Source organism: Leishmania donovani, chromosome 1, assembly GCF_000227135.1.
Source record: "Leishmania donovani BPK282A1 complete genome, chromosome 1".
NCBI lineage: Eukaryota > Euglenozoa > Kinetoplastea > Trypanosomatida > Trypanosomatidae > Leishmania > Leishmania donovani.
Genome location: NC_018228.1, coordinates 140,447 through 165,682, shown reverse-complemented (window position 1 = coordinate 165,682; position 25,236 = coordinate 140,447). Strand labels below are relative to the sequence as shown.

General features: G+C 64.1%; 7 protein-coding genes across 7 annotated transcripts; all 7 read right to left on the bottom strand.

Annotated features, from left to right (window-relative positions):
- Positions 1–788: 788 nt before the first annotated feature.
- On the bottom strand, positions 789–1,769 carry LDBPK_010590 (tricarboxylate carrier, putative; the record flags this gene model as incomplete). The annotated part of the gene is made up of 1 exon (XM_003857824.1): positions 789–1,769. One exon carries the CDS (start codon positions 1,767–1,769, stop codon positions 789–791), a length of 981 nt encoding a protein of 326 aa, XP_003857872.1.
- A 617-nt stretch (positions 1,770–2,386) lies between these two features.
- On the bottom strand, positions 2,387–4,261 carry LDBPK_010580 (hypothetical protein, conserved; the record flags this gene model as incomplete). Its single annotated transcript, XM_003857823.1, has 1 exon — positions 2,387–4,261. One exon carries the CDS (start codon positions 4,259–4,261, stop codon positions 2,387–2,389), a length of 1,875 nt encoding a protein of 624 aa, XP_003857871.1.
- A 1,319-nt stretch (positions 4,262–5,580) lies between these two features.
- Positions 5,581–6,444, bottom strand: LDBPK_010570 (hypothetical protein, conserved; the record flags this gene model as incomplete). Its single annotated transcript, XM_003857822.1, has 1 exon — positions 5,581–6,444. A coding segment is annotated over one exon (864 nt), but the record flags the coding sequence as incomplete, so codon positions are not given.
- Positions 6,445–7,938: 1,494 nt separating this feature from the next.
- LDBPK_010560 (hypothetical protein, conserved) lies at positions 7,939–9,981 on the bottom strand (the record flags this gene model as incomplete). Its single annotated transcript, XM_003857821.1, has 1 exon — positions 7,939–9,981. The coding sequence occupies one exon, from the start codon at positions 9,979–9,981 to the stop codon at positions 7,939–7,941; it is 2,043 nt and encodes a 680-aa protein (XP_003857869.1).
- Positions 9,982–10,983: 1,002 nt separating this feature from the next.
- LDBPK_010550 (long chain fatty acid CoA ligase, putative) lies at positions 10,984–15,840 on the bottom strand (the record flags this gene model as incomplete). Its single annotated transcript, XM_003857820.1, has 1 exon — positions 10,984–15,840. One exon carries the CDS (start codon positions 15,838–15,840, stop codon positions 10,984–10,986), a length of 4,857 nt encoding a protein of 1,618 aa, XP_003857868.1.
- A 3,629-nt stretch (positions 15,841–19,469) lies between these two features.
- On the bottom strand, positions 19,470–21,617 carry LDBPK_010540 (long chain fatty acid CoA ligase, putative; the record flags this gene model as incomplete). Its single annotated transcript, XM_003857819.1, has 1 exon — positions 19,470–21,617. One exon carries the CDS (start codon positions 21,615–21,617, stop codon positions 19,470–19,472), a length of 2,148 nt encoding a protein of 715 aa, XP_003857867.1.
- Positions 21,618–22,540: 923 nt separating this feature from the next.
- Positions 22,541–22,780, bottom strand: LDBPK_010530 (fatty acyl CoA synthetase 2, putative; the record flags this gene model as incomplete). Its single annotated transcript, XM_003857818.1, has 1 exon — positions 22,541–22,780. One exon carries the CDS (start codon positions 22,778–22,780, stop codon positions 22,541–22,543), a length of 240 nt encoding a protein of 79 aa, XP_003857866.1.
- Between the last annotated feature and the right edge of the window lie 2,456 nt (positions 22,781–25,236).

Genomic DNA, 25,236 nt, shown 5'->3' with positions numbered 1-25,236 from the left:
TGGGAGCAGCAGACGGCGCCGGCGAAGAAGAAGACCAGGACAGAGCGGCTCCCGCCGACTTCGAGGCACTGCTCATGACGGCGTCACAGGGATCCGAGAAGAAGGGGCCGATGCTTGCGCGCGTTCACACACACACACACACACACACACGCATGTATAGACGTGTGCGCGCTTTTCTGTATGTGCGCGTGGAAGGAAGGAAGGAAGGAAGGAAGTAAAGGAATGGTGGTGGTGGTGGTGTTCGTGGTGTGGGCACTGATAACCGTGCGCAGGCGGCTGGAGTCGATACGGATGCTAATGCGCGTAGCTGCTCATCGCATAGCGAGCAGGAGAAGGGCGGAGGGAAGAAAAGAGAGAGAGAGGGCGATGGTGACGCGGCTGATGCGACACTTAGGCGATCGATCCATGCCGAGGGATACGGCGGATAAGAGCGGCGCGCGCCGCCCCGCCCGCTTCTTCATGACCCCTGCTCCGGCGCCGTTGCGTCTTCATCACCCCCGGGGTGGGGGAGACCTCAAAGGAGGAGTAGGAGGATGGCCACGAGTGTGCGGCAGACGAGGCGAGCCGCCAGAGCTAACACACACACACACACACACATGCATATACGTACACAACAGACACAAGAGACACGTACACAGGCAGAGGGGTGGACACCCAAGCTGCTCAAAAGCCCAGGACTCTCGCTGGGCTGCGACCTCGTTGACGGTGCGCGTGCGACTTCCATGTCGCTACATCGCCCCCTTTCCGACGTTATCCCCCCCCCCCACCACACACGCACACAGTGGCGTCTACAGCCCCTTGTAGTACTTGAGTGTCTGCACAGGTGAGCCGTCGCGTCGCTTGAGGTTGTGGAACCGCGGCTCCAGCTTCGAGGCTGGGATGGTCTGATGAAGGTCATACGCGGCCAGCGCCAGCGGCACGCCGAGCGTGAGGCCGAACAATTGCAGCAGACACTCGGTGAGCGCTGAGTGGCGCCTGGCGAAGGGGCTGATGCGCATGAGCGGCATCGTGCTCAGCGCCGGCAGCATCATGCACGGCAGATTCCATATGACGCGCGCGACGCTGCACTTCTTCAGACTGTCCCACCCAGCCGCGGTGCTCGTGCCGCGCGTGACGCCATCGTCGTCGACGACGCGGATACCCTGCCCGCTGCTGAGCCACTCGTTCTTGCGCATGCTCGCCAAGTTCACTGTTGCGGCGCAGCTGACGGCGAGGAAAGGCACCGTCGCGCGGATCAGCGTCGAGGTGGCCGTGCCGCTCGGGATGCGCTTCAGCCACATGGTAGCCAGCAGGCTGCCGCCGCACGCCACGACGACCGCCGCCGTGTACGCCTTCAGGATCTCCGAAACTGGCTGCTTGTCGGACGAGCGGTTGGCGTAGTTGACGGCACTGTTGTAGCTCTGGTTGAACCACTGGATCGCCACCGTGCGGCCCACGCTCATGACCGTCGACGGCAGCATCATGAATGGGACAACGAAGTAGTTGATGGGCAGGAACATTGACATGCGGCAGGCAGGGGGGATGACCTCCTGCGTGGTCGGGTGGATGCAGCTCTCAACGGCCGTGCGCGCGCGCCAGAGGTCGGCGCTTGGCACGTTGCCGGCCTGCCCATCCTTCCACCGATCGAGCAGCATCTGGTGCTTCTGAAGCGTCCTCTCGTTTTCGAGGAGCAGCATAGGGTTGATCGCCTCGCTCCAGTACCGGGCGCGACCCAAGAAGGTGCTCATCTCGTACTTGGACCCCTCCATCGAGAAGGTGGCGGCCGCCATTTTTCGTATCAGTCTCCAAGGCGCTACGTTCCTGTTGTGTGCGCGCGTGCGTGTGTGTCACTGTGCTTGGAGCCACACCAAGAAAAAGAAGAAGGGCGATAGCGAAGCTGAGAGCGAGGTGCACGGAGAGGGCGAGGACGGGAGAAGGGTGACGGTGGCAGCGCATCCATGAGCGCGTCGGGCTGCACATACGTGGCTTATCTCCACGCGTGCGTTCGCTTGCTGAGACGGGGGTGGGCGAAAAGCTGCGATGGCGACGCGCGCTCGTGCTTGCGATTCCCCCTGGCCCACCTACTGACCACGGCGGTAGCTCCGTGGGTCCTAGGTGGAGGATCGGGCGCAGACGGGACAGGGATGGGGAGGGCCTTGGTAGCCATGCACCACAGGTTTCAGAGAGAGAGGGGGTGGGGTTAAGTAGGCGTGATCGCATCCTAAAGGAAAAGATGGCGGCTTGCGTGGTTGGTTGACAGGGGCTGTCGCTGCTGCTGCTGCTGCTGCTGAAAGTCGCATCCGTTGTGAGAGAGGTCAGACTGCCAGCTGTGTATGTGTGCATGCTTGAACCACCACCACCACCACCACCACCAGCGACGCCATCTCACCGCCCGCGGCTTGCCTCTTTAGTGATGTCCTCGGGTAGCGGGCTGAAGTCCGTCATGCAAGAAGGCAGCGCGCCACACTCCACACAAATCCGACCACGGGCTCGACGGCGCGGGAAGCCGACGCAGGAACGCCTCCGCCTCCTCGACGGTGGGCACCATGTTGATGAAGACCGGCTCTGCCGCGTCATCGCCGTCCACGTCGTCCAGTCTGCCGTCGCGCTTGCCGGCCGCCGTCTTGGTCCTCTTGTGCGGCTGCCCTTGCGCCTTCTTCAGGTGAAAGGAGAAGCTCCCTGCGTCCATCAGCGGCACACTGCAGAGCCGCACGGCGCGCGTGTCGGGGTGCTCCCAGGCCATCTTGTGCATGATCCATCGATCCAGATGCCGCGCCGCCACCTCGCCGCCGGCCAAGACGATCACCGCGTCGCAGTCGCCAACGTACAACACGAAGCCGCGCAGCAAGTTATCGTTCGCGAAGTTGCGCAGCTTGCCGAGGTGGGCCGCGGAGAAGATCGGGAAGACGCGGTAGGCGCGCAGCAGCGGTGCCTCCGTGGCGTGGCGCCGCTGATCGCGCGCGCGCTTCAGGATTTGATCCGGCAGTGCGGCAACGTGACGGTCGTGGTTGCGCCGCTGGTGCTCCAAGTTGCGCAGCTCGTACTGCTCCAGCACCTTCGTGTCTGTCGCCAGCGGGTTCAGCACACTGGAGCCGAAGAGGTTCAGGGCAAGGTTCTTCGTGGAGAGTCGGTCGTGCAGGAGGCGACTCGCTGCCGACGAGGCGAGCGCCGTCGGACCACGGCTGCTACTGGTGGTATCGTGCAACGCCCCTGCATCGGAGGCTGCCGCTGCCTTCTGCTGCGCCTTCGCCTGCTTTTCTTTGAGTCGCTCCCGCCGCTCGGCACGCAGCTGCTCTTTCGGCTTGTACTCCTTCTGGATAACGGGGTGCTCTAAGTCACGGTACTCGTAGTGCTGCGTGTAGTGCGTGTCCGGAATCACGGGGTGATGCACCAGATCCAGCTGCGCCGCCCGGATCTGTGCCACTGTGGCCGTCAGCGGCGACACGACGAGGTGTGCGCCGCCGCCGCTGTTGCTGGCGCTGCCGTAGCGCGGCATCGTCGAGGTCCAGCGGTCCCACGGCTCAATGTCGGGGACGCCGTCCGCGAAGATTTGCCGCAGAAGCGAGTTGGTCTGCGCATTGCCGCCGTCAGGGAACGCCGTGGCCGGCGCCTCGGCATGCGCGCTGCCGGCGCAGTGGCCGTCCGCGCCGCGTCCGCGCTGGCAAAAAGAGCGTAGCTGTGCCAGGTAGGCGTCGCGGCGTTGCTGCAACGCCGCCGCGGAGGTCTGCTGCTGCTGCTGCTGCTGCGCCTTTACGAGGAAGTCAAGCGCTGCTTGAGAGGCCTCGAGGGACGACGGCGGTACAGGTTCGACGGAGTGTGCCGTCGAGGGAGTCTGCGGCGCTGGCTCCTCTGCAGATGCGTGCTGCTGCTGCTGCTGCTGCTGCGCACCGAAGACGATCTTTCTGCGTCGGGCCGGGCCGCCGCCAACGGAGCCCGCTGCGTTGGCGACTCTGCTGGTGTACCGCTGCATGACGCCCTGCAGGCCTGGGTCGAAGGCGCGAACGTCCGACACGCCCTGGTAACGGCGGCCACCGCCGCGATGCTGGGCACCCCCGTCCCCATCGTGCTCCTGCTGCTGCATTGCCATAATATCGAGGAGACTGGGGATTGCTCCAGACGCAGCGGACGTGGAGGCCGTGGCCCCGCCGCTGCTCGCCGCGACGGCGGAGAAGTCAATGGTGACATCATCGATGCTGAGCGGCTTGCATGCTGGCTTGCGGGTAGACGACCGCGGTTGGGCGGAGGACGAGGCGGAGGATGGCAGTGGCGGTGGCGGTGGCATTCTGCAGCGAGCTCGCCACCGAGAAAGCGAGCAAGTTCGCCTTTGCGTCTACGCTGCACAGTGCGAGGTGTTAGGAGCGGGTGGGATGGCGGAGGGGCACCACATACCCAAAACAACGATCGTGCTCTGGCTTGCGAGCGAGGGAGGCGGCGAACGAGAGAGAGAGAGAGAGGGTTGGTGGAGGGGATGGATCAGGAGGCAGAGAGCGATATGCGCGGTGCTGCTGTTGTTGTATAGACAGATATACAGTGCGCCAGGCGATCGGCACAGAGCCTCATGCAGATCCGCACACACACCCACCCACACACACACACACACGTGCGCAGCTGTGCACGCATGCAGACTTTCCCCAGCATCGGCCTCGTCGAGGACTTCGTCTTCGTCTCCCTCTCTCCACTCACCGGCCCCTGAGCCACCCTCACGACGGAGGTTGCGTTGCGTGTGGGCAAGGCTCGGCAAGATTGGTGGTGGTGGGGTGGGGAAGGGGGGTAGGGCTGGTAAGACGCATCCCACTCTTGCATCGCTTCCACGGCTTCTCTTGATTTCGTTTTCTTTTAACGTGGACGCGCGTTATCGGCGCATCACTGTTGTTAGGAGGCGATCGCAGCCGTCGTGCGCGCAGAGGGCCCCGTCAAGGAGAGAGAGGTGTCGGGTGTGTGGGGATGTCCGTCCCACCCACCAACCCACAAACACCTGAGAGTGAGAGGTACTCAGCAGCGGACACGATCTCGCGCCTTCCTCCGGCCGTCGCCTGCGGGCCCCGCGTGCGCCTGTCGGATGCTGCGCAAGACCCGCCCTCCTTCCAGTGGCAAGCTCCTCGACCGCATGAGAGCGATGCGTGTGCGGACGGCTTGCACGGGGCGCACCGAGCAGGCGCACTGTGGTCTTCATCCACTCCTTCCAGAGGGGGAGGGAGCTTGCGAGGAGAGGATGGTGGGGGAGACGTGACGCAAAGACGATGCAAGCGAGGGCGGCTGCCGTCTCGTGGAGCGGCTGCAGCGCCGCATCAACACGTCTGCATCGCTGATCCTCACCGCATATGGGACGGCAACAGCTGCGCAACCCTCTGTCGATTCTTAGCTCTTACTCGGGCAGTGACGCGAGAGGTGCGCCTCGGAGCCGCAGTACTTGCACTGATCCTTCGAGGTGCGCTGCACGAGAGGCTTCGCCTTTGCCGGCCGCGGCGTCGGCGCAGCCACCTCAGCAGCGAGAGCCTCGTGCCGTGGCTGCTTATCCACACCCACGGCAACGGAAGGGCTGACCACCGCAGCGACACTGGCGCCGTTGCTGCCGTCACAGTGACGCGTGAAGTGGTCGGCGCTACCGCACTTCTGGCAGCGGTCCTTTGGGAAGCGCGACTTGGGCGCGGTGGATGCCGCCGTCGTCGCGGCGGCATCCACCGCCCCGCTGCCCTGCGCACGTTCCTCCGCCACTGCCCGCTGGCTCGCTGCCGGCGACGACGACAGTGCGGCCGTCGAGTCGGCGTCGTCGCGAGTGCGCTTGCCGGTGCTTGGCCTTTTCGGTTTGGTGCTGCTGCGCGGCTCCCCCGCGTCGGTGGTGCGCTTCACGTGGTGTTCCGGCACGGCGCCACCACTGCCGTAGAAGTCTGCCACCCGCACCCCGCTCACCACAACGTGAACAGGCCTGTCACGCCATACGAGATATGGAATATGGCTGAAGTCGAGCGACTCTCCGCCCGCCGCAGCGCCGCCGCTGCTCGGCTGGCGCTCCTGCCGCGGCGCGGACGCAGAGCCTTGAGAGGATGACCCGGGTGGTGGCGCGAAGAGGTCCGCCAGCGTCATGTGCTCGAAGGCATCGTCGTCGGCAAGGTGTTCAAGAGCACCGTGCCGTGCAGCCGCGTCAGCTGCGAGACCGCTCGCCTCTTGAGACGCAGCAGCGCCGTCTTCCGGACCCGCGACAGCGGCGGCCGCCTTGTGGATTATCGTCTCCACCTCCGCGGCCACCGCCGCGCTCGTGAGCTCCGCCACGGCAAAACGGGCTCGGCCGAAGCCGAGGAAGAGGCTCCGCCTCACCGTGTTGCAGAAGATAATCTGCAGAAAAGACGCATCCGCGATACTGGGGACGGGGTAGACGATGAAGGACGGCGTCGGGGCCTCCTCTGCGGCGGGGTCAGCGCTGTGATGCGGCTGCCGCGGTGCATGGCTGCGTTTGGTCTTCGCCATGGTTGGCGGTGCCCCCCGAGTGTATTCGCTATCTTACTGAACAGACACGAGCCAGCTGAAGGACTTGCAGGGTTGAGACCTGCGCTTGTCTGTATGTGTGTGTGTGTGTGTGCAGCAAGACGGATGCCGGCGCAGCGGGGGGGGGAGGGGAGGCGCGAGAGAGAGCAGAGGGGTCACAGCGAGTGAATAGTAAAAGGGTGCGGCCCGTGGCGCATCACGGACGTGAGAAGGATGCGCACAGGAGAGGCGAACAAGAAGGCGGTGACGTGTGCGCACGCCGATGAATAAGGGAGGAGGGAGGGAAGCCACGCCGTCTCGACAACCCATGGCCTGCTGCCCCCCCCCCCCCCGAGGGAGGCGTTGCACATGCCTGCATATGAGTGCGCGCAGGCAACGGACGCTGACGTGGAAGATGACGAGGCAGGAAGACAGACGATGTCGTTGTCTCGACTGCTGAGAGACACATCACGGCGACTGCGCCGAAGCGATGATGATAATGATGGCGATGGTGAACACACGACTACATGAGGCTGCTCCGGATGACGGTGCCACCCCATATACCACATACACACAGGACAGACGTCTGCACTGCTAAGCCGTCTTTCGCATTCCCCTATGCAGTCGCTGCTACCACCACCCCACTGCACGTGCGAAGGAAAGTGACAGACAACGAGTACATCAAGGGAGACGACGGAGTAAGAAGGGGGAGGGAAGGCAATGTCGAACATCTTGCCCGTGTCTGTGCCAGTGCGCGTGCACAGATGTCACGAGGCGTGGGTGGGAGTGGGGTATGAGCCGCCTCCGCGCGCGCGCGTGAAGGACGCACCACATGAGGGAGAGCACGCAAACACCGGCTCTCCCTCCCCCTTGCCCGCATACGCGCTTCACGGAGATGGCTCACCACAGAAGAGACACAGATGCGCAGACATAAAACAGACGCCGAGACACACCAAACAGCGCACACGCGTACGTGCGAGAGAGAGAGAGAGAGGGGGAGGAGAGGGGAGGAACCACTTCCTGTGCTCGTCTTGGCATAGGAGGACGTCCGGGGAGGGGAAAGAGGAGGGGAGGGAAGGGCTATGATACATCACACGCCAAGCGAAGAGAAGGAGCCAGCCGAAAAAAAAATGAAAGGGCATCATGAACGACCACACACACACACACACACACACACACACACACACACACACACACCACACGCGAGGGGATAGAGAGGCAGACAGGAACGTGCGCTGAACTGTGCGAAGAGTGAAAAAGAAGAGCAAAGACGTCGTTCAAGAACGCGCATCCGCGTGCAAGAACCGCAGCAAGACGCTCGCTGCCGCCGTCTCTCTGCGAGCACGAGGTTGCCGGCAACACCAGTAGCATCCGCGGTGGGAGCAGCAGACCACCACCACAAACGCCGAGCAAGGCGTGCGTGAGCGCAGGGGGAGGGGCGAGACGGTGAGCGAGAAAAGCAACAACGACAACACGTACACACATATACATACGGACTCAGCAGTCCGGCTGCCAGTCCGGTGGCAGCATCACCGGTATCCCGCGCCGCGGCGGCTCGGCGCGCTTGAGAAGCGACGCGTCCGCGTTGCACAAGCCACGCAACCGCACCGCGTACACCCGCGTCTCCTTCGACTCCGTCGGCAGACGGTACGCTGTGAAGGGCCGCTGGCAGCGGCGGTGATCTTGTTGCGCATCGTTGCTCACGTCCCCGCCCCCTCTCGGCCTGAGGGGGCTTTGGTGAGGGCTGTCTCTGGCGTCGCGCCCATCTCGACGATGGCGCTGACCCCCTTCGCCGCTGCCGTAGTTGCTGCCACCAGCGACAGTGCTGCCGCCGGCATCGCCGTAGGTGCGCAGGTACGTCGGCGAGTCGGTGCTGTTGCTTGTCCGGTAGAGTAGGTGCAGCAAGGGGTTCGAGTCGGACTGCAGCTGCGCGTTTCCGTGGCTCGGCAACGGTGAAGAGGTCGACTGAAGGCCCTGGCGGTGCCCGGCTCGCGCGCCGGCCGCGGCTGCAGTAGGAGATGTCTTGGATGTGGCTAGGCCACGGGCGCCGTCAGGGCTGCGTGTCTTCCCCGTGCCCTCGAGGTCGTGCCTGAGTTCCATCGGCGAGAGGGCTGGCGGCGGTACCGCTGTCGTGCTGCTGTGGTACGCAGTGCTGCCGCTGCGCCGCAAAAAGGTGATTGTGTCCGCGAGCGCCACCTCCGTCGCCGCTAGCGGCATTGCACCGGCGATGCTGTCGTTACCAGGGGACCGCGTGATGGCGCGCTCCGATGGTGGTCCCGATACACCATTGCCGCGGTGACCGCGGATGTGCGGCGCTGACGCGCACGCCGCCATGGGCGATGTCGCCGCCGTGGTGTGCTGCGTGGTGCCACTCATCCCCTCGTCCAACGATGCGGAGCAGCGGTCTGAGACGATGCCGGCGGTGCCGAGATTCTGGCTGCCGCTGCTGCGCCGCCCTGCTGTTCGGCGAAGACGCGACTGCACGTAGGACGGCCTCAGGCTGTAGGCCAACTCGCACGTCGGCAGCTCCGTCTTCGTGGCAGCCGCCGTCGCGGTTGCTGACCAAGCTTTTCCTCGATTAAGGATGAGGTCTGTGTACACGCCCTCGGCCATCGCCAACGCGCGCTGCTTGGCCGCGATGGAGGGCCCCACGACGTCGCAGCACGTTTCTCCTTGCGCGGTCGCCGCTGTGTTGACGTAGTCGACGCCGCCGGTGGTGCTGGCGATCGTCGCGGCGGCCCTCGACGTTTTGTCGTCGTCATCGCAGGTGTAGCTCTCGACGCCAGCGGCGTATAGGTAGGTCGCCGGCTGCTGCTGCTGCTGCTGCTGCGCTTTCTGCGACGACGTCGACGGCTTCGAGAAGCCCAGCAGCTCTGCCCTCTTCGCATCAACCGACGCCTGCAACTCCCTCGCGCGCGACTCGGCGGCGTTGCACGTGACGGCCAGCACCACCCTTGCCGTGGAGGGCGTCCGTTGGACCGGCGGCAACTGGTCGGCTGCTGCGGCAGCGCCGTCGCCGCCACCAGGGCGACCACGACGCGACTCCATGGAACGCGGCAGAGGCTCACAGAAGAGAATCGTGTCGTGCAGGTAGGGCACGTACATCCCGCCTCGGCGCGCGCTGCGGAGCAAGCCACACGCAGAGGCGGAGGTGTGGGGGCGCGACTGCGACACCGGCAAGTGCGCGCTCTTGCGGAAGTAGTTCTCGACGAACGTGAAGCCGGACTGCTTCCACGCGTTGCGCCGATCAGCGCTGCCGCTCGCCGCAGCCTTCCACACAGGGGCTGTCGCTGGCCGTGCTGAAGACACTGTGGTGGCCGCGGCGTGGGTACGGCGCGCGGAAGCCGGGTGCTCCTTCGCCACGGGGTTGAAGATGCGTCGCAGCGGGCGGCGCTCCCCTGTGGCCGCGTCGAAGTCGGACTCCGCGAAGTCGTGCCGCCACTCGAACATCGGCGCGCGCTTCTGCGCCAGTCGTTCGCGTACGCACTGTCGCCGCTCCGGCGGCGGCACGAAGAAGTCGAGCTGGACGCGCGACGTCATGGTGGCGGTCGGATGTGCAGGTCCGCGGCAGTAGCAGCCGCAATGCACGTACACACACACGCACACACACAAGCCACCCCTCTCTCTCTCGTGTGGGGAGAACGCAAGGGACTCGCGCACGTGTGTGCCCCTGGATGGTGACGAAGGAGGGCGAAGGGTGAGCGATGGGCGTGCGCACCTGATTTTGTGGACCCCTTCGGTGAGCAGCACGATGATGTGGGGATGTGTCGGCGGCGTGGTTCGTATGGCCATCACATGCGATGCAGCGTAGACGGCGAGGGAGAAGATTGCGTGCGAGTGTGTATGTATGTGGGTGGGTGTGTAGGGCGGTTAACAGACATAAAAGACGTACATCCGCGAAGACGCGCACGTGCGCATCGATGCGCCGGTAGAGGCGTGGGGAGGAGGGGCAGAACGGCGACGAGTCAGAGAGGGAGAGAGAGCGCTCAGGTGCTGTACCGTGGGCGTGAGGGAGGGGAGAGGAAGGTGTCGCCGTTGCGCACTGCTGACGAGTTTCGCGTCAGACGGCAACGCACATACGCACACGCTCGATAGGCGCCGCACGGATACACGCAGCGGCGAGCGTGGTGGTGATGCGTTCACCTCCATCCGTGTGCGCTACGCTGTCCATGCGCCTTGCACACGTCCAGGGAAAGGGACGCTGCATCGCTCTCGTGTGCTTCTCGCGCGGCGTGATGGTTCGTGTGCCCGTCACAACAACGTTGTAGATAAGGTGTATATCGACACAACACCCTGCCCGCTGCGCATGCGCTTGGCAAGCTCCGCTGTCTGGCGCGCGGGTAGAGGGCCGAAGAGAGGGCCCCACAACACATGAGCAACATATGGAAAGGACACGCAGACATGGATGCGTGAGGGGGGGGGGTGGGTGGGTGGGACAGGGCAACAACAGCAGCAGCAGCAGCGCTGTGTGCGTGAGGGCGGGAACCGCACACATGCTATGCAGTCGCCCCCAACCGCTCTCCCGCCGTGCGGGGCTGCCCGTCAGTCCTCGTCCGCGAAGAGCTCCTGGATGACGCCTCTGTAGCGATAGTGGATCGCAGGACGGAACAACCGCCCCGTCGCGGTGCGTGTGTGATGAGCCACGTCCCACACGTCGTACAGGACGCGGACGTGCCGCACGCGCTCGTGCGGGGCGGCCTCGCCGTGCTGCGTCGCCCACGCCGCGAGCGAGGCGGCAGCGGCCTGGTTCAGCGCCGGATCGCCCAGGCACTGTGGCCAGCCCTCACCGGCGAACGCAGCCCAGTTCAGCAGCCGTTGCGGTGAGGGCGACGACGGCAGCGGCGAGGTGGGCGAACTCGGTTGAGAGTGCGGCGACGGCAGTGCCGCCGCAGCCGCGGCGGTTGTCTGAAGAAAGTCGCGCAGGCGGCGCTCATCAGTAAGGACGAGGGCGCAGACGTACCGCCGATACGGATGCACCAGCACGCAGACCCCGCCCTCCAGGCAGAGCGGGTGCTGCGCGTAGAGCGCCTCGAGTGGCTCGAGGGCGATGCAGTGACCGTTGCTCGTCGTGGCGTGGTGCGGGCGCAGGGAGGCGATGCGACGGAAAGAGCCATCCGGGCAGCGCTCTACGACTTCCTCGGTGTGCAGCCAGCCGCTCTTCTCCAGCACCGCCGCCGTCCTCTCCGGTTGCCGGTAGTATCCGGCCATGACGGTGGGGCCGCGCAGCAGCAGCTCACCCGTTGGCCGCTCTGACTGATGGGTCCAGCCGCTCCAAACAGGGCTGCATCCACCGCTCGAGGCTGCCGCTGCGGTGGCGGCGCTCCCAACAAAGGCGGCGCCGGTGGCGAAGACGTCGCGCATCTTGACGTGCACCGGCCCCAGCGGGCCGCCAATCGAGTCGAGCTGCGTCGCGCAGTACGCCTGTTGCAGTCCGCAGCCAGCAGCCTCCGCGACACCGTACGACTGGACGAGGGACGCCCCGCACACGACCTCGACGTACTCTTGGTCCCGTGGGTGCAGTGCGGCGGCGCCAGGCCCGCCACGGATGAGCACGAGCCGGCAGCGGCCACCGAGCAGCTTGCGCGAGGGAGCGAAGATGGTGGAGAGCAGGAACGGTGTTTGCAACCCGCGCCGCATCGCCTGCCGCCGCGCCTCGTAGGCGGCTTCAAACAGCAGCTGGCGATACCCCGTGGACACCATCGACTCAACGGTGCGGCGCAGGCGCGCCAGTGTCGCCGGCAGAGCGGGAAAGATGGTGGGCTTGTACTCGGTGAGGTCGCCGTGCGGACGTGCCCACGTGTCGAAGAGGGTGCGGCGCGTGCCGTAGCACACGAGGAGGCCACGCAGGAGCGATGCTGTCTCCGCCACAAACTCGCAGACGTCGTGCAGAGGGAGGTACGCCATGTACGACGGCCGCCCCACTGGCGCTGTACGGGAGCGCAGCGCGGGCATGCAGGCCGTCGTGTAGCGGGCTATGCGACTGCTGCCCTGCCCACCGCGTCCGGCGCTCTCTGCGGTGCTGAAGCTGTTTTTACTGGTGATCGCAGTGCTGGTAAGCGTGTCGCCTCCTCCAGCCACGCGACGCAGCCCGTCGTCGCCGTCGACGTCGGTTGAGTTAAGGTATTCGTGGTACGCAGCCACGGATGCCTTGACGGCGCCATGCGTGAGGAGGACGCCTTTGGGATCGCCTTCCGTGTAGAGGATAAAGGCGAGGTCGTCTGGCTGGAGAGGTGCCAGTGGCAGCTGCGGCAGGCCGTCATCGATCATCATCAGCGGCGCGGCGATCGTTGGGGCGCTGCCTGCCAGAGCCGATGCCGCTGGCAGCGCGCCTGGAGAGCGAACGCCGCTCCCACGCAGAGGCGACGCTGTTAGTGCATTCCTTTCACGCAGCGGCACCGACGCGCGCCTTGCTGCATCGTTGGCGGCGAACCTTGCGCTGCCGCCGCTCTTGCCATCCCTCGTGGCGGCGGCGACACCGACCAGCATAGTGGGCGTCGTGTTCGCCGCGCAGGACGTCGCGCACGCTGTTGCTGTACCGCTGTCACTGACGGCCTCGGTGGGGCCGGGCCAGGCGCTGGTGGCCACGGACGCGGCACTCCCGTCCTGCGAGGCTGCCGCCGCGAACGCGGCGCCGCGCAGGTCATCCGTGCCGATCCCGCCACATAAACGAGGACGACGGAGGGAGGCGCTGGACGGCGGCGAGGACGCGACCGCATTCCCACCAACGCTGGCGCCGGCGGCGCGTGCGCCGCGCTGCTGCGGCTTCAGGTGGCGTAGACGGGCCTGCTGCTGATGCTGCAGCCGTCGCTCTCGCAACTTGCGCTGACGCCACGCCTTGAGTTTCGTCTCGCCATGCATGAGCACGTCGCTCCACCAGAGTGCCTCCTCTTCTTCGTCCTCACCTTCTTCGTCCACTGCTTCATCGTGCCCCTCCGCCGTCACGTCGTGCGCCTGGTGCGACGGTTGCCGCTCGCGCATGCTCGTGCGCGACCACCAAGACCGCGGTGCCGCGGCGGCTGACGCGTGGCCGTCACCGCCGTCGCTGCGGCCTCCGCGCGGAGGCCCGGCGGAGCGGATGACGATAAACATGGGTGAGGGTGCAGGCTGTTTCGTTCGCGGCTTCGCTGCAGCGCGCTCGGACGTCGCGGTCGCCTCGGCACTGTCGTGCTTGCCACGTTGGCCCGTCCGTGTCGCGGCCGCTGCCTCACCGCTCGCGCATGCGCTATGCGGGCGTTGGTCGTTGCCCTCCTCACCGCCGTGGCAGTCCGTCATATCGTATGCTGTCGTGGGTGTGACGGGGGCTGGCGCGCGAGCGCTTCGAGCCGCTGCTGCGGCGGCGTCGTAGTGCCGGCGCAAATCGCGATGCACAGTGGGGCTACACACGACTGCCTTCATATCGGGGGCGGTGTCCATGGCGACCCGTGCCATGGTCCGCGCCGAGCTGTCGAAGACGACGACAACGAGCCCAACGCTCCAAGCCGCGTAGCACGTGACGAGCCACTCCCATCGCGTGTCTTCCACGATGCCGATCAGGTCACCAGGGCGCAGGCCCGTGCTGCGAAGACCGAAGCCGAACGCCTCCACGCGCGACCACCATACAGCCGCGGTCATGTACTGTTGCGGGCCAAGGTAGTAGAGCGACAGCGACTCGGACTGCTGCTGCGACGAGGGTGGATGAGCTTCGGTGCCGCTGCCGCCATCACCGTCTGGGAGAGCGGAGGGGTGTGAGCGGCGCTTGCGCGGCGCATCGCTCACTGGCGGGCACGACGTGTCGTCCTCGGCCTCGCCGCGCGCGTTGTCCACCCGGCTGCCGCCGCCGTTGTGGAGCCGCCGCCACAGCGGGTTTTCCGGCGGCAGCGCCGTCACGCGATCAACGCTGCGCCAGCAGACGTACGGCGCGGCGCTGATGCGGCGGCACGCGGCCGCCATCTCCTCCACCAGTGAAACGAAGCGCCCGGCACCGGGCTGCAGCCCTGACGGGGTATCCGCCGCCGCCGCGGCGTCGTGCGCATCGCCGTCGAGGCCTTCTCCCGTCTCCAGCAGCGCGCGTGTTATGCTCGCGCGCAGCGCATCATGGAGGCTCAGCGGAGTTTGTTGAGGGCAACAGAGTGCTTTCAAGGCTTGCTGTTGCGGTGGCGGCTGCGTCGGTGACCACGCGGCCATCTTCATCGCCACGCCCCCGCCGCGGACGTTCGCGGAGGCGCCTAGCAGAAAGATGCTCGGGATGGTGGGCGCGACGCTGCCACCTAGAAGCGGTGGCACCGACGGTGCGGTCAGCGCCGCTGACGACTTCTCCGTGTACAGAGCCGTACGCAGGTTTTGGTAGTGGTCGCGCAACACGGGCATTGGCACATGCGCCATCTGCGGCGCCGCGTAGACGGCGCTCTCTACGTCCCGGTATGCCCCTTCGTCCTCGTCGAAGAAGTATTGGAAGGCGTCTGCACAGTCCATCGGGCCAAGCTCGTCGTCATCGATGTCGACGCTGCAGCCTGCGTCGTTCGCTTCGTCCGGCCTCGCGGCGGCAGCGTTGTCACCTGGCAAGGCCATCCTCTTCACGGTGTCGCCGTCCTTCGCAACAGGCGCATCCTGCGATGTGAGCGTCAGCCCACCGGCCGCTGCGAGCGTCGGCATCGAGGCCACCGGCAACAGCATGGCGAGGGGCGACTCCGTGCCGTTGCTGCACTGCCCCTTCGACGGAGCGGTCGGTGCCAGAGGGGCGGCGGCCGTGGCACTGGGCATGAAAACCGTTGTGGAGGGCAGGGAGGGGCAGTTTTGAGGCTGCGTCGGCGGTGTGGCCGAGGGGGAGCTCGCCATCCATGCCGATGACAGCGGTGGGACTGTGGGGAGGGTGTTGGTGCAGAGAGCGTTGTCCACTGCCGGCTTCTGTGCCGCACGGTTCTGCAGCTGCGGATGCAACGAATCGGTCGAGGGCGGCGTCGGCGTTGACTTGGTGGCAAGCAGGCGTGCAAGGAGCAGACGCGAGATCGCGGCTGCCGCATCGCCGTCGGCATCAGCCGTGGTGACACCCGTGACGCCTCCCTCCTCGCAGACCTTGGAAAGGTTGAAGAGTTGCTTTTCAGCTCCTCGCATATCACTCACAACACCAGCGAAGGATGTTGAGGACGGGGTGCCTGCGTTAGTGGGCTGCACGCGCCTCGCCACCGGTGGCCCAGAAGTGGCCTCATCGCCCACCGCGTCCGTCGGCACCGTGGCGGTGGTCGAGGTCATGAGCGAGCTATGCTGGTGTGATTGCCGGCCGTAGGCGCGCGCATCGGGCAGCAGCGGCACCGAGCACGGCTGCCGACACGAAACATACTGGTTGTGCTGTGTAGCGCTGAGGTTCGGGTAGAGAGACTGGTTGTTGCGGCACTGCAGCAGTGTCACGAGCAGTGCACCCATCGAAGAACGGTGATTGTGTACACACACTCACGTGCACGCACCAGGCGTTGGATCAACACGCGAGAACACACCGACGAGAGAAGGGGTCCGAACAAGGTAGACACGCTGCACGAGGTGGAGGCAACGGCAGCGAGCAGGACAGCAGCAGTGCACGCGATCAGCGAGCGGCCTGCTGGGGACTGGTGAAGATGAGACCAGTACAGGATCCTGAGCTGTGTGAAAGAAAATGGAGGCAGACAGCGACGTGTACTCGGGGAGGGAGGGAAGGAGGGAGGGAGGAGGTGCGCGCGTGCGGTGATGACTACAGGAATGAAATTTTTTTTTCGTTGCATGTGTGTGTGTGTGTGCATGTGTGTGTGTGGGTAGCTGTGCTTGATTGGATGGCTGCACGTGTTGTGGTGTGCAGCGCTCACACATGTACACACAGTCACAGACACACACGTACGACGAAAGGTAGACGGAGGCGCGGGTGTAGGTGTGTGTATGTGTGTGCGCGCGTCCGTTTGGAGGGAGGAGAGCACGAGGGGGGAGGGGGAGGGGAAGAGGGGGAGGGGAAATCGATCCTTGCTCCAGCATAGAATGCCCGAACGACATAGGGAGAGAGCAACGCCACGAAAGAGGCGTAACCAACATGGCTCACGGCACGGCACACAGGCACGCGCACAGACGACGATGCAAACAAGTTCATCCTCGCAAGCGTGTCTACGTGCCTGCGCAGATGACGACTGACGCGCTCATCGAGGAGCCGCCGAGTAACGGTGAGGTGGAGGAGAGGGAGGAGGAAGGTGCAGTGGCAGTGACCGCATGCTGCACGGCAGAGAAGAGGCATGCGCAGAACACAATTCGCTGATCTCCCGGCTACGCGTGGAGGACTGAAGAACGAAAAAAAAAAACGTGTGTGACCTGCTGCTGCTCGTGCGTCGTCTCGCGACTCGCTCGCGCTCGACATATTTATTTCTTCGCTAGGGGGGCTGCGGCCTCGAGCCCCCTCCCCTTCCCCCCCCCCACAGGCAGCACCTCCGCGCGCTCCAGCCCGAGGGCCGCGGCCCGGCACAGCTGCGTGGGAGTGTGAGAGACCTCCCTAAGCCTGCCAACGAAGGATTACTCTTTCCACGTCTAAGCCTGAAAGGTTCTGGAGGCGGTGTGTGTCGGCTGAGTGCACGCTCGCCGTGCGCATCGTATGCAAACGATCAGGCCCATCAAGCGGAGAAGCTGCCAGCCCGCATGCACGTGAAACACAGCGACGTTGGCATATGCACTCGAGCAGAAGAAAAGGCAGCTCTGTGGCGTGTCGTCTTCCCGCGTGGCAAGCTTCCACCCCTGTGAGCAGCTCACTATCGTCTCTTGTACGGCCGATCACCGGACCACTCGACGGGCAGCCCTGCCTTCAGAGCTCTTTGAGGGTTCTCGCGGCTGGTGCTGCCCCTCGGCGCGGAGAGGGCCTGCCAGGATCTTCTTCGGCCCGCTAGTGCCTCTGCTGCCTAGTCCGCCCTTCACCTCTCACGTAGTGTAAGGCGGCGTCTGAACTCGCCTGCTGCCGGACTCGGTGCACCCAACACGCTTGACAACGGTGGCGGTCTCTGTCGGGGTGGTGACTGGTGAAGCGATGAGCCTAAAACACTCGTTCCGTTGAGCTGGCGCATCGTCTGCAGAAAGAGAGGGGGGAGAGAGAGGGTGCAGGGAGCGAGAGGGGCGTGCGTGTGCGTTGCAGCTGCCACGCTGTGCGAGCAGAGGACAGGATAGACGCCAGAGGCCATGCAGGCAAGGAGGGGGTGGGCTGCTGGATCACGAGAACGCGCACATCGCGGCCCTGTCCCTGGGCCCTCAGGAGACGAGCATGACGCGTTTTCACCGATGGCGGCCACTTGCCCAGTCCGTACAAGGGCCTGCAGCGCGTGCCCGACCCCTGACTTCTCGCCTCACCACCCCGTGGGGATTCGGAGGCGCAACGGGGTGAACCACCGGGGGTGGGGTGGGCGGTGGCGCTGGTCGTGTCTCTCTCTCTTTCTTCCTCTCTCCTTTTACGACAAGCCATCGTGCCATTCTGAGGCGCACCACGAAGACTTGTCCTGGATCTGCGTGCTCAACGAGGACAGGAGCGGAATAGGCAACGGCGCCATGGAGGGGGTGGCCGGGCAGAGATGAGAAGACACACGCACCGAGGAGACAGTGCTGGCGTGACGACGCTGACACTGATGCTGGCCAGGCCTTCCATGGGTGCACAAGAAGAAGGAAAACGAAGGAAGGAAGGCGAGCGCAGGAACAGCTGGAAGGGAGGGCAGGGCGACAGGTTCGCGCTCGCGAACGCCGCTGCTTGTGAATTTGCTTCATCTATTCTGATGTCTGATGTGCGCGCGCGTGTGTGTGGGTCTTTATAATGCTCTCTTGTACTTCACGCCACTCTCTCTCTTCCCCACCTTCTCTCTTCAGTTGCGTGTGTGCGCAGAGGTGCGCGCGCACGCAACCGGCACGGAGAACGCATCCACGTGTGTGTGCGTGTGCGTGTGCCGATGGACAAAGAAGAAGAGTCGAGCAGTGTGGGGTGGGGGAGGGGGGGGGAGGGGCGTCACGAGCGCAACTAAAAAAAAAAGAGAAACGAGAAAAGGCCGGGACGCCAAGTGCGAAGGCGATATACCAGCAGCAGCCGCAACGGAAGGGGACAGCTGACAGATGCACACCAACGCACAGGCGTCATCGAGCACAACAACAAAACAGCAACAAGGGAGACGTGCTCAGAGGCTAAGGGGAAACACGTGCATACATACATGACACAGAAAGGTAGAACAACAACGAAAAAGAGAAAGCGAGAGCGAGGGATATACCCCCGGCTACAACGCATCCACACAACATCAGCAGTCGTTTCATAGTAAAGACACCACAGAATACACGATCGGTGTGTGAGAGTGATCACACGCACACAGGAGCGCGTAACTGTGAAGAACCCCCCCCCCAAAAAAAACAAAAAAAAAATAAACGAACAAGCTAGTGAAGAGATCGAGAGAGAGTTTGTGTGCGTGTGTGCGAGACAGAGAGACAGCCGTGGTGCAAAACGTGTTTCATTCACGGCTCCTCCTGCACTGACAAGCGACAGCCAAAACCTAGTGGAAGATAATAGTAAATATATCGTTCTCTATCCCTCGTACGCACACACATACATATATATTGCATATAGAGCGCATATACCCCCATCTATATATATATATATATATACATATGTGTACATGTGCGTACGAGGGATACGACCATGTGATTTATATTATTATGTATACATATATACATATTATATACATGCCTGCATGCAACCGCGTCAAGGGCATGGGGGGGGGTCAATAAGGAAAAGAAAGAGGTCCGCGGTGTATGTATGTGTTGCGGGTGGGAGGAGGGCGGCTGGGGGGGGGGGCAGAGAGAACGAGAACCGAGAGAGACACTACCCCCGCATGTAACACTGCGGAACTCGGCGGATCGGATGCACCACGGACACGGCGGCCCGTTGCACCGCTGGATGGCGTGTTGTGCTCGCGTTATCGGTTCTCCCTCTCTTCGTCTCCGTCACACTTAGTCCCTGAGGCACACACACACACACACACACAGACACACAGACAGACAGACAAACAAACACGTCGACGCAGCTAATCATCCGTGAAGAGCTCTGCGATCGTCTGTGCGTACTGCGCATCGATGACGCGGCGCTTCAGCTTCTGGGCAGCCGTCAAGATTTCGTTCTCCGGAGTCCACTCGTCGTCGATGACGCGCACCCGCTTCACGCACTCGAAGGACGCGCGGTTCGAGGCGCGTGCCGTGTCGGCCATCGAAATCGCGGCCGCCTGCTGGAAGCGCTGGTCCTTCAGCAGGGCCGGGTACGTGCCCTCGATACCGTGCTTCGCCGCGAAGCTCGTTGCACGCGCCTCGTCCGTCAGCGCAAGAGCTGTGATGTACGGCTTGTCTGGGTGCACGAGGACGCACACGCCGTTCGGCTGCAGCAGTTCGTTGCCAGAGTAGACCGCCTCCAGCGCCTCCAGCGCGATGTACTCGCCCAGGCAGTTCTTCGCCAGCGCCTTGACGCGCCCCACTATGCGCATCTTGCCGTCAGCGGTAAAGCTGCCAACGTCGCCGGTGTGGAACCAGCCATCCTCGTCCAGCACCTCGCGCGTCAGCTCCGGCTGCTTGTAGTAGCCCTTGAACAGGTACGGCCCGCGAGACAGCATCTCGCCGCGCGGCTCGGGCGTGTCCGTGTGCTTGTACTCGTCAATGTCGAGCAGCTTGATCTCCTGGCCGGGCTCCATCAAGCCCGTCACGTTCGTCTCCGTGTCGCCGGGGATCTGAATCGCCCCGACGCAGATAGTCTCCGTGAGCCCGTAGCCAATCACCACGCGGCCAAAGACGACGTTCACAAATTCATGCGTCGCGGCGGACAGCGGGCCGCCGCCGCTGAGCATGATCCGTAGGCGGTTGCCGAGCACGGCACGCGGCGCCGCGAACACCTTCTCGTTCCAGTACGGCGTGTCCTTGCCCTTCTTCAGCGCCGCCAGCCGGCTCTGGTAGGCGTGGTCGAACACCTGTCGCTTGAGCGTGCCCACCGGCGGCAGCTTCGCCTCGACGGCCTTCTTGAGCGTGTCGAAGATGCGCGGCACGCCAGCGAGCATGGACGGGTTGAACGTAAGCAGGTCGCCGTGCGGCCGCGCCGTGGTGTCCGTCAGCGTGCGCGGCGTGCCGAAGCCGATAAAGGCGCCGCGGAAGATGAATAGGTTTGTGATGGTGAACTCCATGATGTGCGCCATGGGCAGGTAGGAGAGGTACACGTCGTCGGAGTGCGGCTGGCCGAGCAGGTCGACCACGCGCGGCTCGAGGGTGTGCAGGCCAGCAGCCAACGTGCGGTGCGTGTGCATGACGCCCTTCGGGTCACCGGTCGTGCCGCTCGTGTACATGATCAATGCCAGGTCGTCGTCGTTCAACGGCCCCGTGCCCTTCGCCGCGCCACCCTCGAGGTGCGCCGCGCCGATCATCTCCACTTGCTTGAAGCTCACCACCTGCACGCCGTGCGTGTCGAGCGAAGCCGGCAGGGTGCCGACGTAGATGATCGGCACCTGCGGCATGACCCCGTTCTTCATCAGCTTCAGCACATTCGCCACATTCGCCGACCCGCACAGAATCGCCTGGCTCTCCGTCTCGTGCAACGCGTGCGCCAGGGCCGCCTCGCCGAGGTTTGCGTAGACGGTGGCGGCGACGGCGCTGCAGGACCAGATGCCGTAGATGCCGATCAGCCACTCGACGCACGTGTCGAGGTAGATTGAAACGTTTCCGTTGGCGGTGACGCCGAGGGCGGCCAGGCCGGCGCCGAAGTGGAAGATGCGCTCCTCCATTTCCGAGTAGGTGACGTACACCACCTCGTCGAAGTGCGTGATGCTCATGAGCCGCTCCTTCTTCGCCGGTTCGCTCGTGCTGCCGCGTGACGTCGACGGCGCTGGTTCCTTTGTGACGCACTTCACGGGACGGTAGCCAAGCACGCGCTGGTCCGTGCGCTCCGCGCAGTGGCGCATCAGCGTTGTGTAAAAGGTGGGCTTCGCCGCGGCCGCCGCGAGGATGGCTTCGTGCTGCTCCGCTGTCACTCCGGCGATGCGGTAGATGGCCGAGGCGTGCTCGCTCTCCGTGCCGGGCACGCGCTGCACGAAGTTGCCGCCGCACTCGGCACGCCGGCGCTCGAGCTCCTCGGCGCGCGGGTCGGGCATCACCTGCGCCGCGTTGCGCTTCGCCATCACAGAGACCACGCACGCGCCCATCGCCGCGAGTAAGGGGTTGATCGTGTGTGGGCGTATCGACGTCGATCGCTCGTGAGGGAGCGAGTGGTTGGAGGGGGAGGGGGAGGATGACGCTTCAGCGACTCACGCGGGGTGTATCGGCGTGCGTGTTCTGCGTTTGGTTTTTGAGGCGATGGAGGGAGGGAGGAAGGATGAGGGGGAGGGGTGTTGCTGCTTTCTGTGTTGTGCAGCAGCGTCGTGCGCGCGCATGTTTGATGCGTGTAACGGACGAGGAGAGAGAGGGAGGGATGGAGGAGGGGGGGCGGGGAAGAGAGCATGTGAGTCACGGCCAAGCGATGATGGCCAGAGGGACGAGGACGTGATGAAGTATGCGGTGGCATATCGGCCCATGCACGCGCATCCCGACTCCTTGGATGGAGACGGAGAGAGCGCGGCTGATGACGCCGCGCTCGCTCTGTGTGTATGTGTGTCCAGGCGAAGGCGCTCACATCCGCCGTCCATTCCTGGTGGAATGGACGAGCAACAGGAAGTGCCCAGGTAGGGGGTGGAGGAGGGGGACAGTCACCACAGCTAACAACCGCGACTGCGGCTGCTGCTTTCGGTAGAGCTTCCTGTAAGACCGCCGCACGCGAGCCAACGCCGACCCCTTCACCTTGGCCGCTCCCAGCTGGCTTCTGCGGCTGCAAACAACAAAGAGAGGTGGGGGGGGGAGGGAGGAAGAAGGACATGAGGTCGTTGCCGCAGTGTGGTGTGGTCTTCGAGCGGGGCGGGGGCCGGCGGAGACATCGCCACGGATCATAATGAGCCTCGTCGTGCCGGCCCACATCGCCGTCAGCCCCCTCTTTCCCCTCCCCATACCCCCCACCGCCCTTGTTCTCTCTCGGTCTGTTCTGCTTCGCATGCCGTACAACCACACGGTGAGCAGCACCCTTCCCTTCGCTTGTTTAGCCGTCGTAGACGATCTCGCTCCTCCGTCGTCCAGTGATCACCCGACGCGCCGCATACCACTTTTGGCATGGCGGCCACTCACACTGGATGTCGTGCTGCCGCGCGAACACCATCGCCTTGCTCTCCGTCGTGCACGCGATGGCACAGACGTAGTACTTGGCAGCGTGGACAACGACGCACACGCCGTTCGGCACGCACAGGCTCACCTGCGCGTACAGGGACTCCAGGTTCTCCATCGGGATGTACTCACCTAGGGCGTTCTTCGCCAGCGACTTGATGCGGCTGACGATGCGCAGCCGACCGTGCTCATCGAGCCGTACGTGTGCGTGACGCCCTTCGGCCCTTCAGCTGTTGAATGGGTCTATGCTCGCTACGTGTGCTCGGAGGACAAGCAGCTTACTTCACGTAGACCATGACGGCGACGATGTTCAGCGGCCAACGCCCGTGACCTCCCCCTCCCCAAGCATGGCAGCAGAAGAGGGAGCATGAGAATCAGCTCAACGCAGGTGCGCGAGCGACAGCGGTGATCGCTGATGTGAGAGGTGCAGCGGACTGGCTTTTTGGGAAGCGGGCGCGAGGCAACGGAGAGCAGGCGCCGTCGTGACGGTGATGGCGGTTGTGGCAGCAATGATGCTCAGTATACGCGATACGGATATCGTTGTGTGGCGTGGGGGGGGGAGGGAAGGGGCTTCGGTGTTGCCCGAATGGGCAATCCAAGCGTTATCATGTGCTGAGGGTAGGAGTGGAGGTGGGAAGGCAGGCGCAGGCGGAGAGAGATGAATACCCGAACGCGATGAACCGCAGCAACGGCAACAGAGGAGGGCAGAGCACCCGTCAAGCACGCATGTGCGTCTGTGGCTCGAGAGGAGGGTGCTTGCTGTCGAAGCAGGAGGTGGTGCTGTGCAGCTTGTCTGGGCCACGTATGCGCCACCAACGCACTTGTGGCAGCACCATCGAGGAGGCTCACAGGTCCCTACGTGGTCCGCCATCACGTGCCGCGGCTCACCCGGGGGGGGGGGAAGGCGCATTTTGCCACCCCTTCCGCTCAGCAGCAATCACGCTTGCCACTGCCACCACGAGACACGCGCACACGGGCCAGCATCCGTCAGCCTCCGCACGACACCCCTTGCCAATGAACGCCGCGCATGCTTCATTTTTGCCTCCGTTGTCCAACGATGTCCCGCCCCCCCCCCCTCCCCCTCCTCTCTTGTCGAGGCGATGCACTGGCGCGGGAGGAGAGGGGTGGGGGAGGGGCGCGGCGAGTCGAGCGGAGCGCCAGGGCGTGGTGCAGCGACGCCGAGCGGAGGCGTGTTGTGTGCCCCTTCCTTTCCCTCCTTCCTGTCGCGTCACCTCCACCGCTCTCCTCTGCTTCTCCATCATTGCCCTGCAGCGCCCACTGGCGCCTGGCTGTCTGCGCCCTTCTCCCCCTTCACCCGTTCGATTTTGAGCGCCTTTGCTTCAGTTTCGTGTGGTGGATGGATGGACGGCGTCGCGCGGGTTTTGCGTGCCTCAGCGCGTTAGCTACTGCCCGCGGCTGCCACGACCAGCCGCCAAAAACGCACCTGAGCGGCGCCCCACCCGCCTCATTACGACAGCCGCACCGAAAAGAAAAAAGCGGGCGCGCGCCTGAGAGAGAGAGAGAGCAGGCAAGCAGGCAGGCCGCATCAGGCACAGGTATGCGTGCAGAGGGCCTCACCAATCATGCCCGCCCGACCCCCCCTCCCCCATATATATATGTACACGGGCGCGGAAAGGGTTGTGCTTACTAAGCAACACCATGATCTACCGAAAAGCAAGCAGGCGGGCGAGCGGGACGGCTTGCGCAGGCCCCATGGAGGCGCCACCACAACACGGACAGTGGCTGATCTGTGCGCTAACAACAACAACGCAAAGTCCGACGAGAGATCGGCGAGGCGCGTGCCGCCGAAAGAGACAGCGCGAAAAGGCATGAAGAATGTCTCGTGCGCATCACACCGCTGCCGTGATTGGCGCTCGCCACCGCCACCGTCACCGTCACCACCACCACAGCCACAGCTGCATGATGTGCATCACAATAAAGGGGCGGCGGGGCGGCCAGAAAACAGCGGAAAGCCAAAACTTAGACAAAAAGAGAGAGAGCGTAGCACCCCTCCTCTGCGTAGTCTATGATGGGCAGAGGAGGGGCGCGAGGGCTGCCACGCACACAAACACACACACACACACTTTATGCAGGAAAGCAGGACGGCAATGCCCACGCACGCACGTGCGCGCATCACCGGAGGAGGTTTTAGAACAAAAAAAAATGTGGGCGCTGGCGGAACGCCAGCGATAACGCAAGAAAGTCGATGAACACCGCATAAGCGGTCCGAGAGAAGATAGAAACACACACACACACACACAGAGGTCCGCAACAGAGGAAAGGAGAGAGGCAGCTGGCCTCGGATAAAAAGAAGAGGAGGGTGAAGGGGGCTGAGGCACTGTACATCACCGCTCCGGCCCTTGTCTCTCTCTCTTTCCACCCTCCACCCTCCCCTCATAGAGTACATATACACGTAGAAACATGTGTTGGTTAGTATACGGATGGATAAGCTCATAAATCTTGTCTTCGCTGGGTGCCCGTTGCGCACCCGTGAGGCGTGAGGTCATCCCATCACGCCAACGCCGACTCTACGCCAGCCCTCAATAACCCTTTCACAGGCCCCCTCCCCCCCCC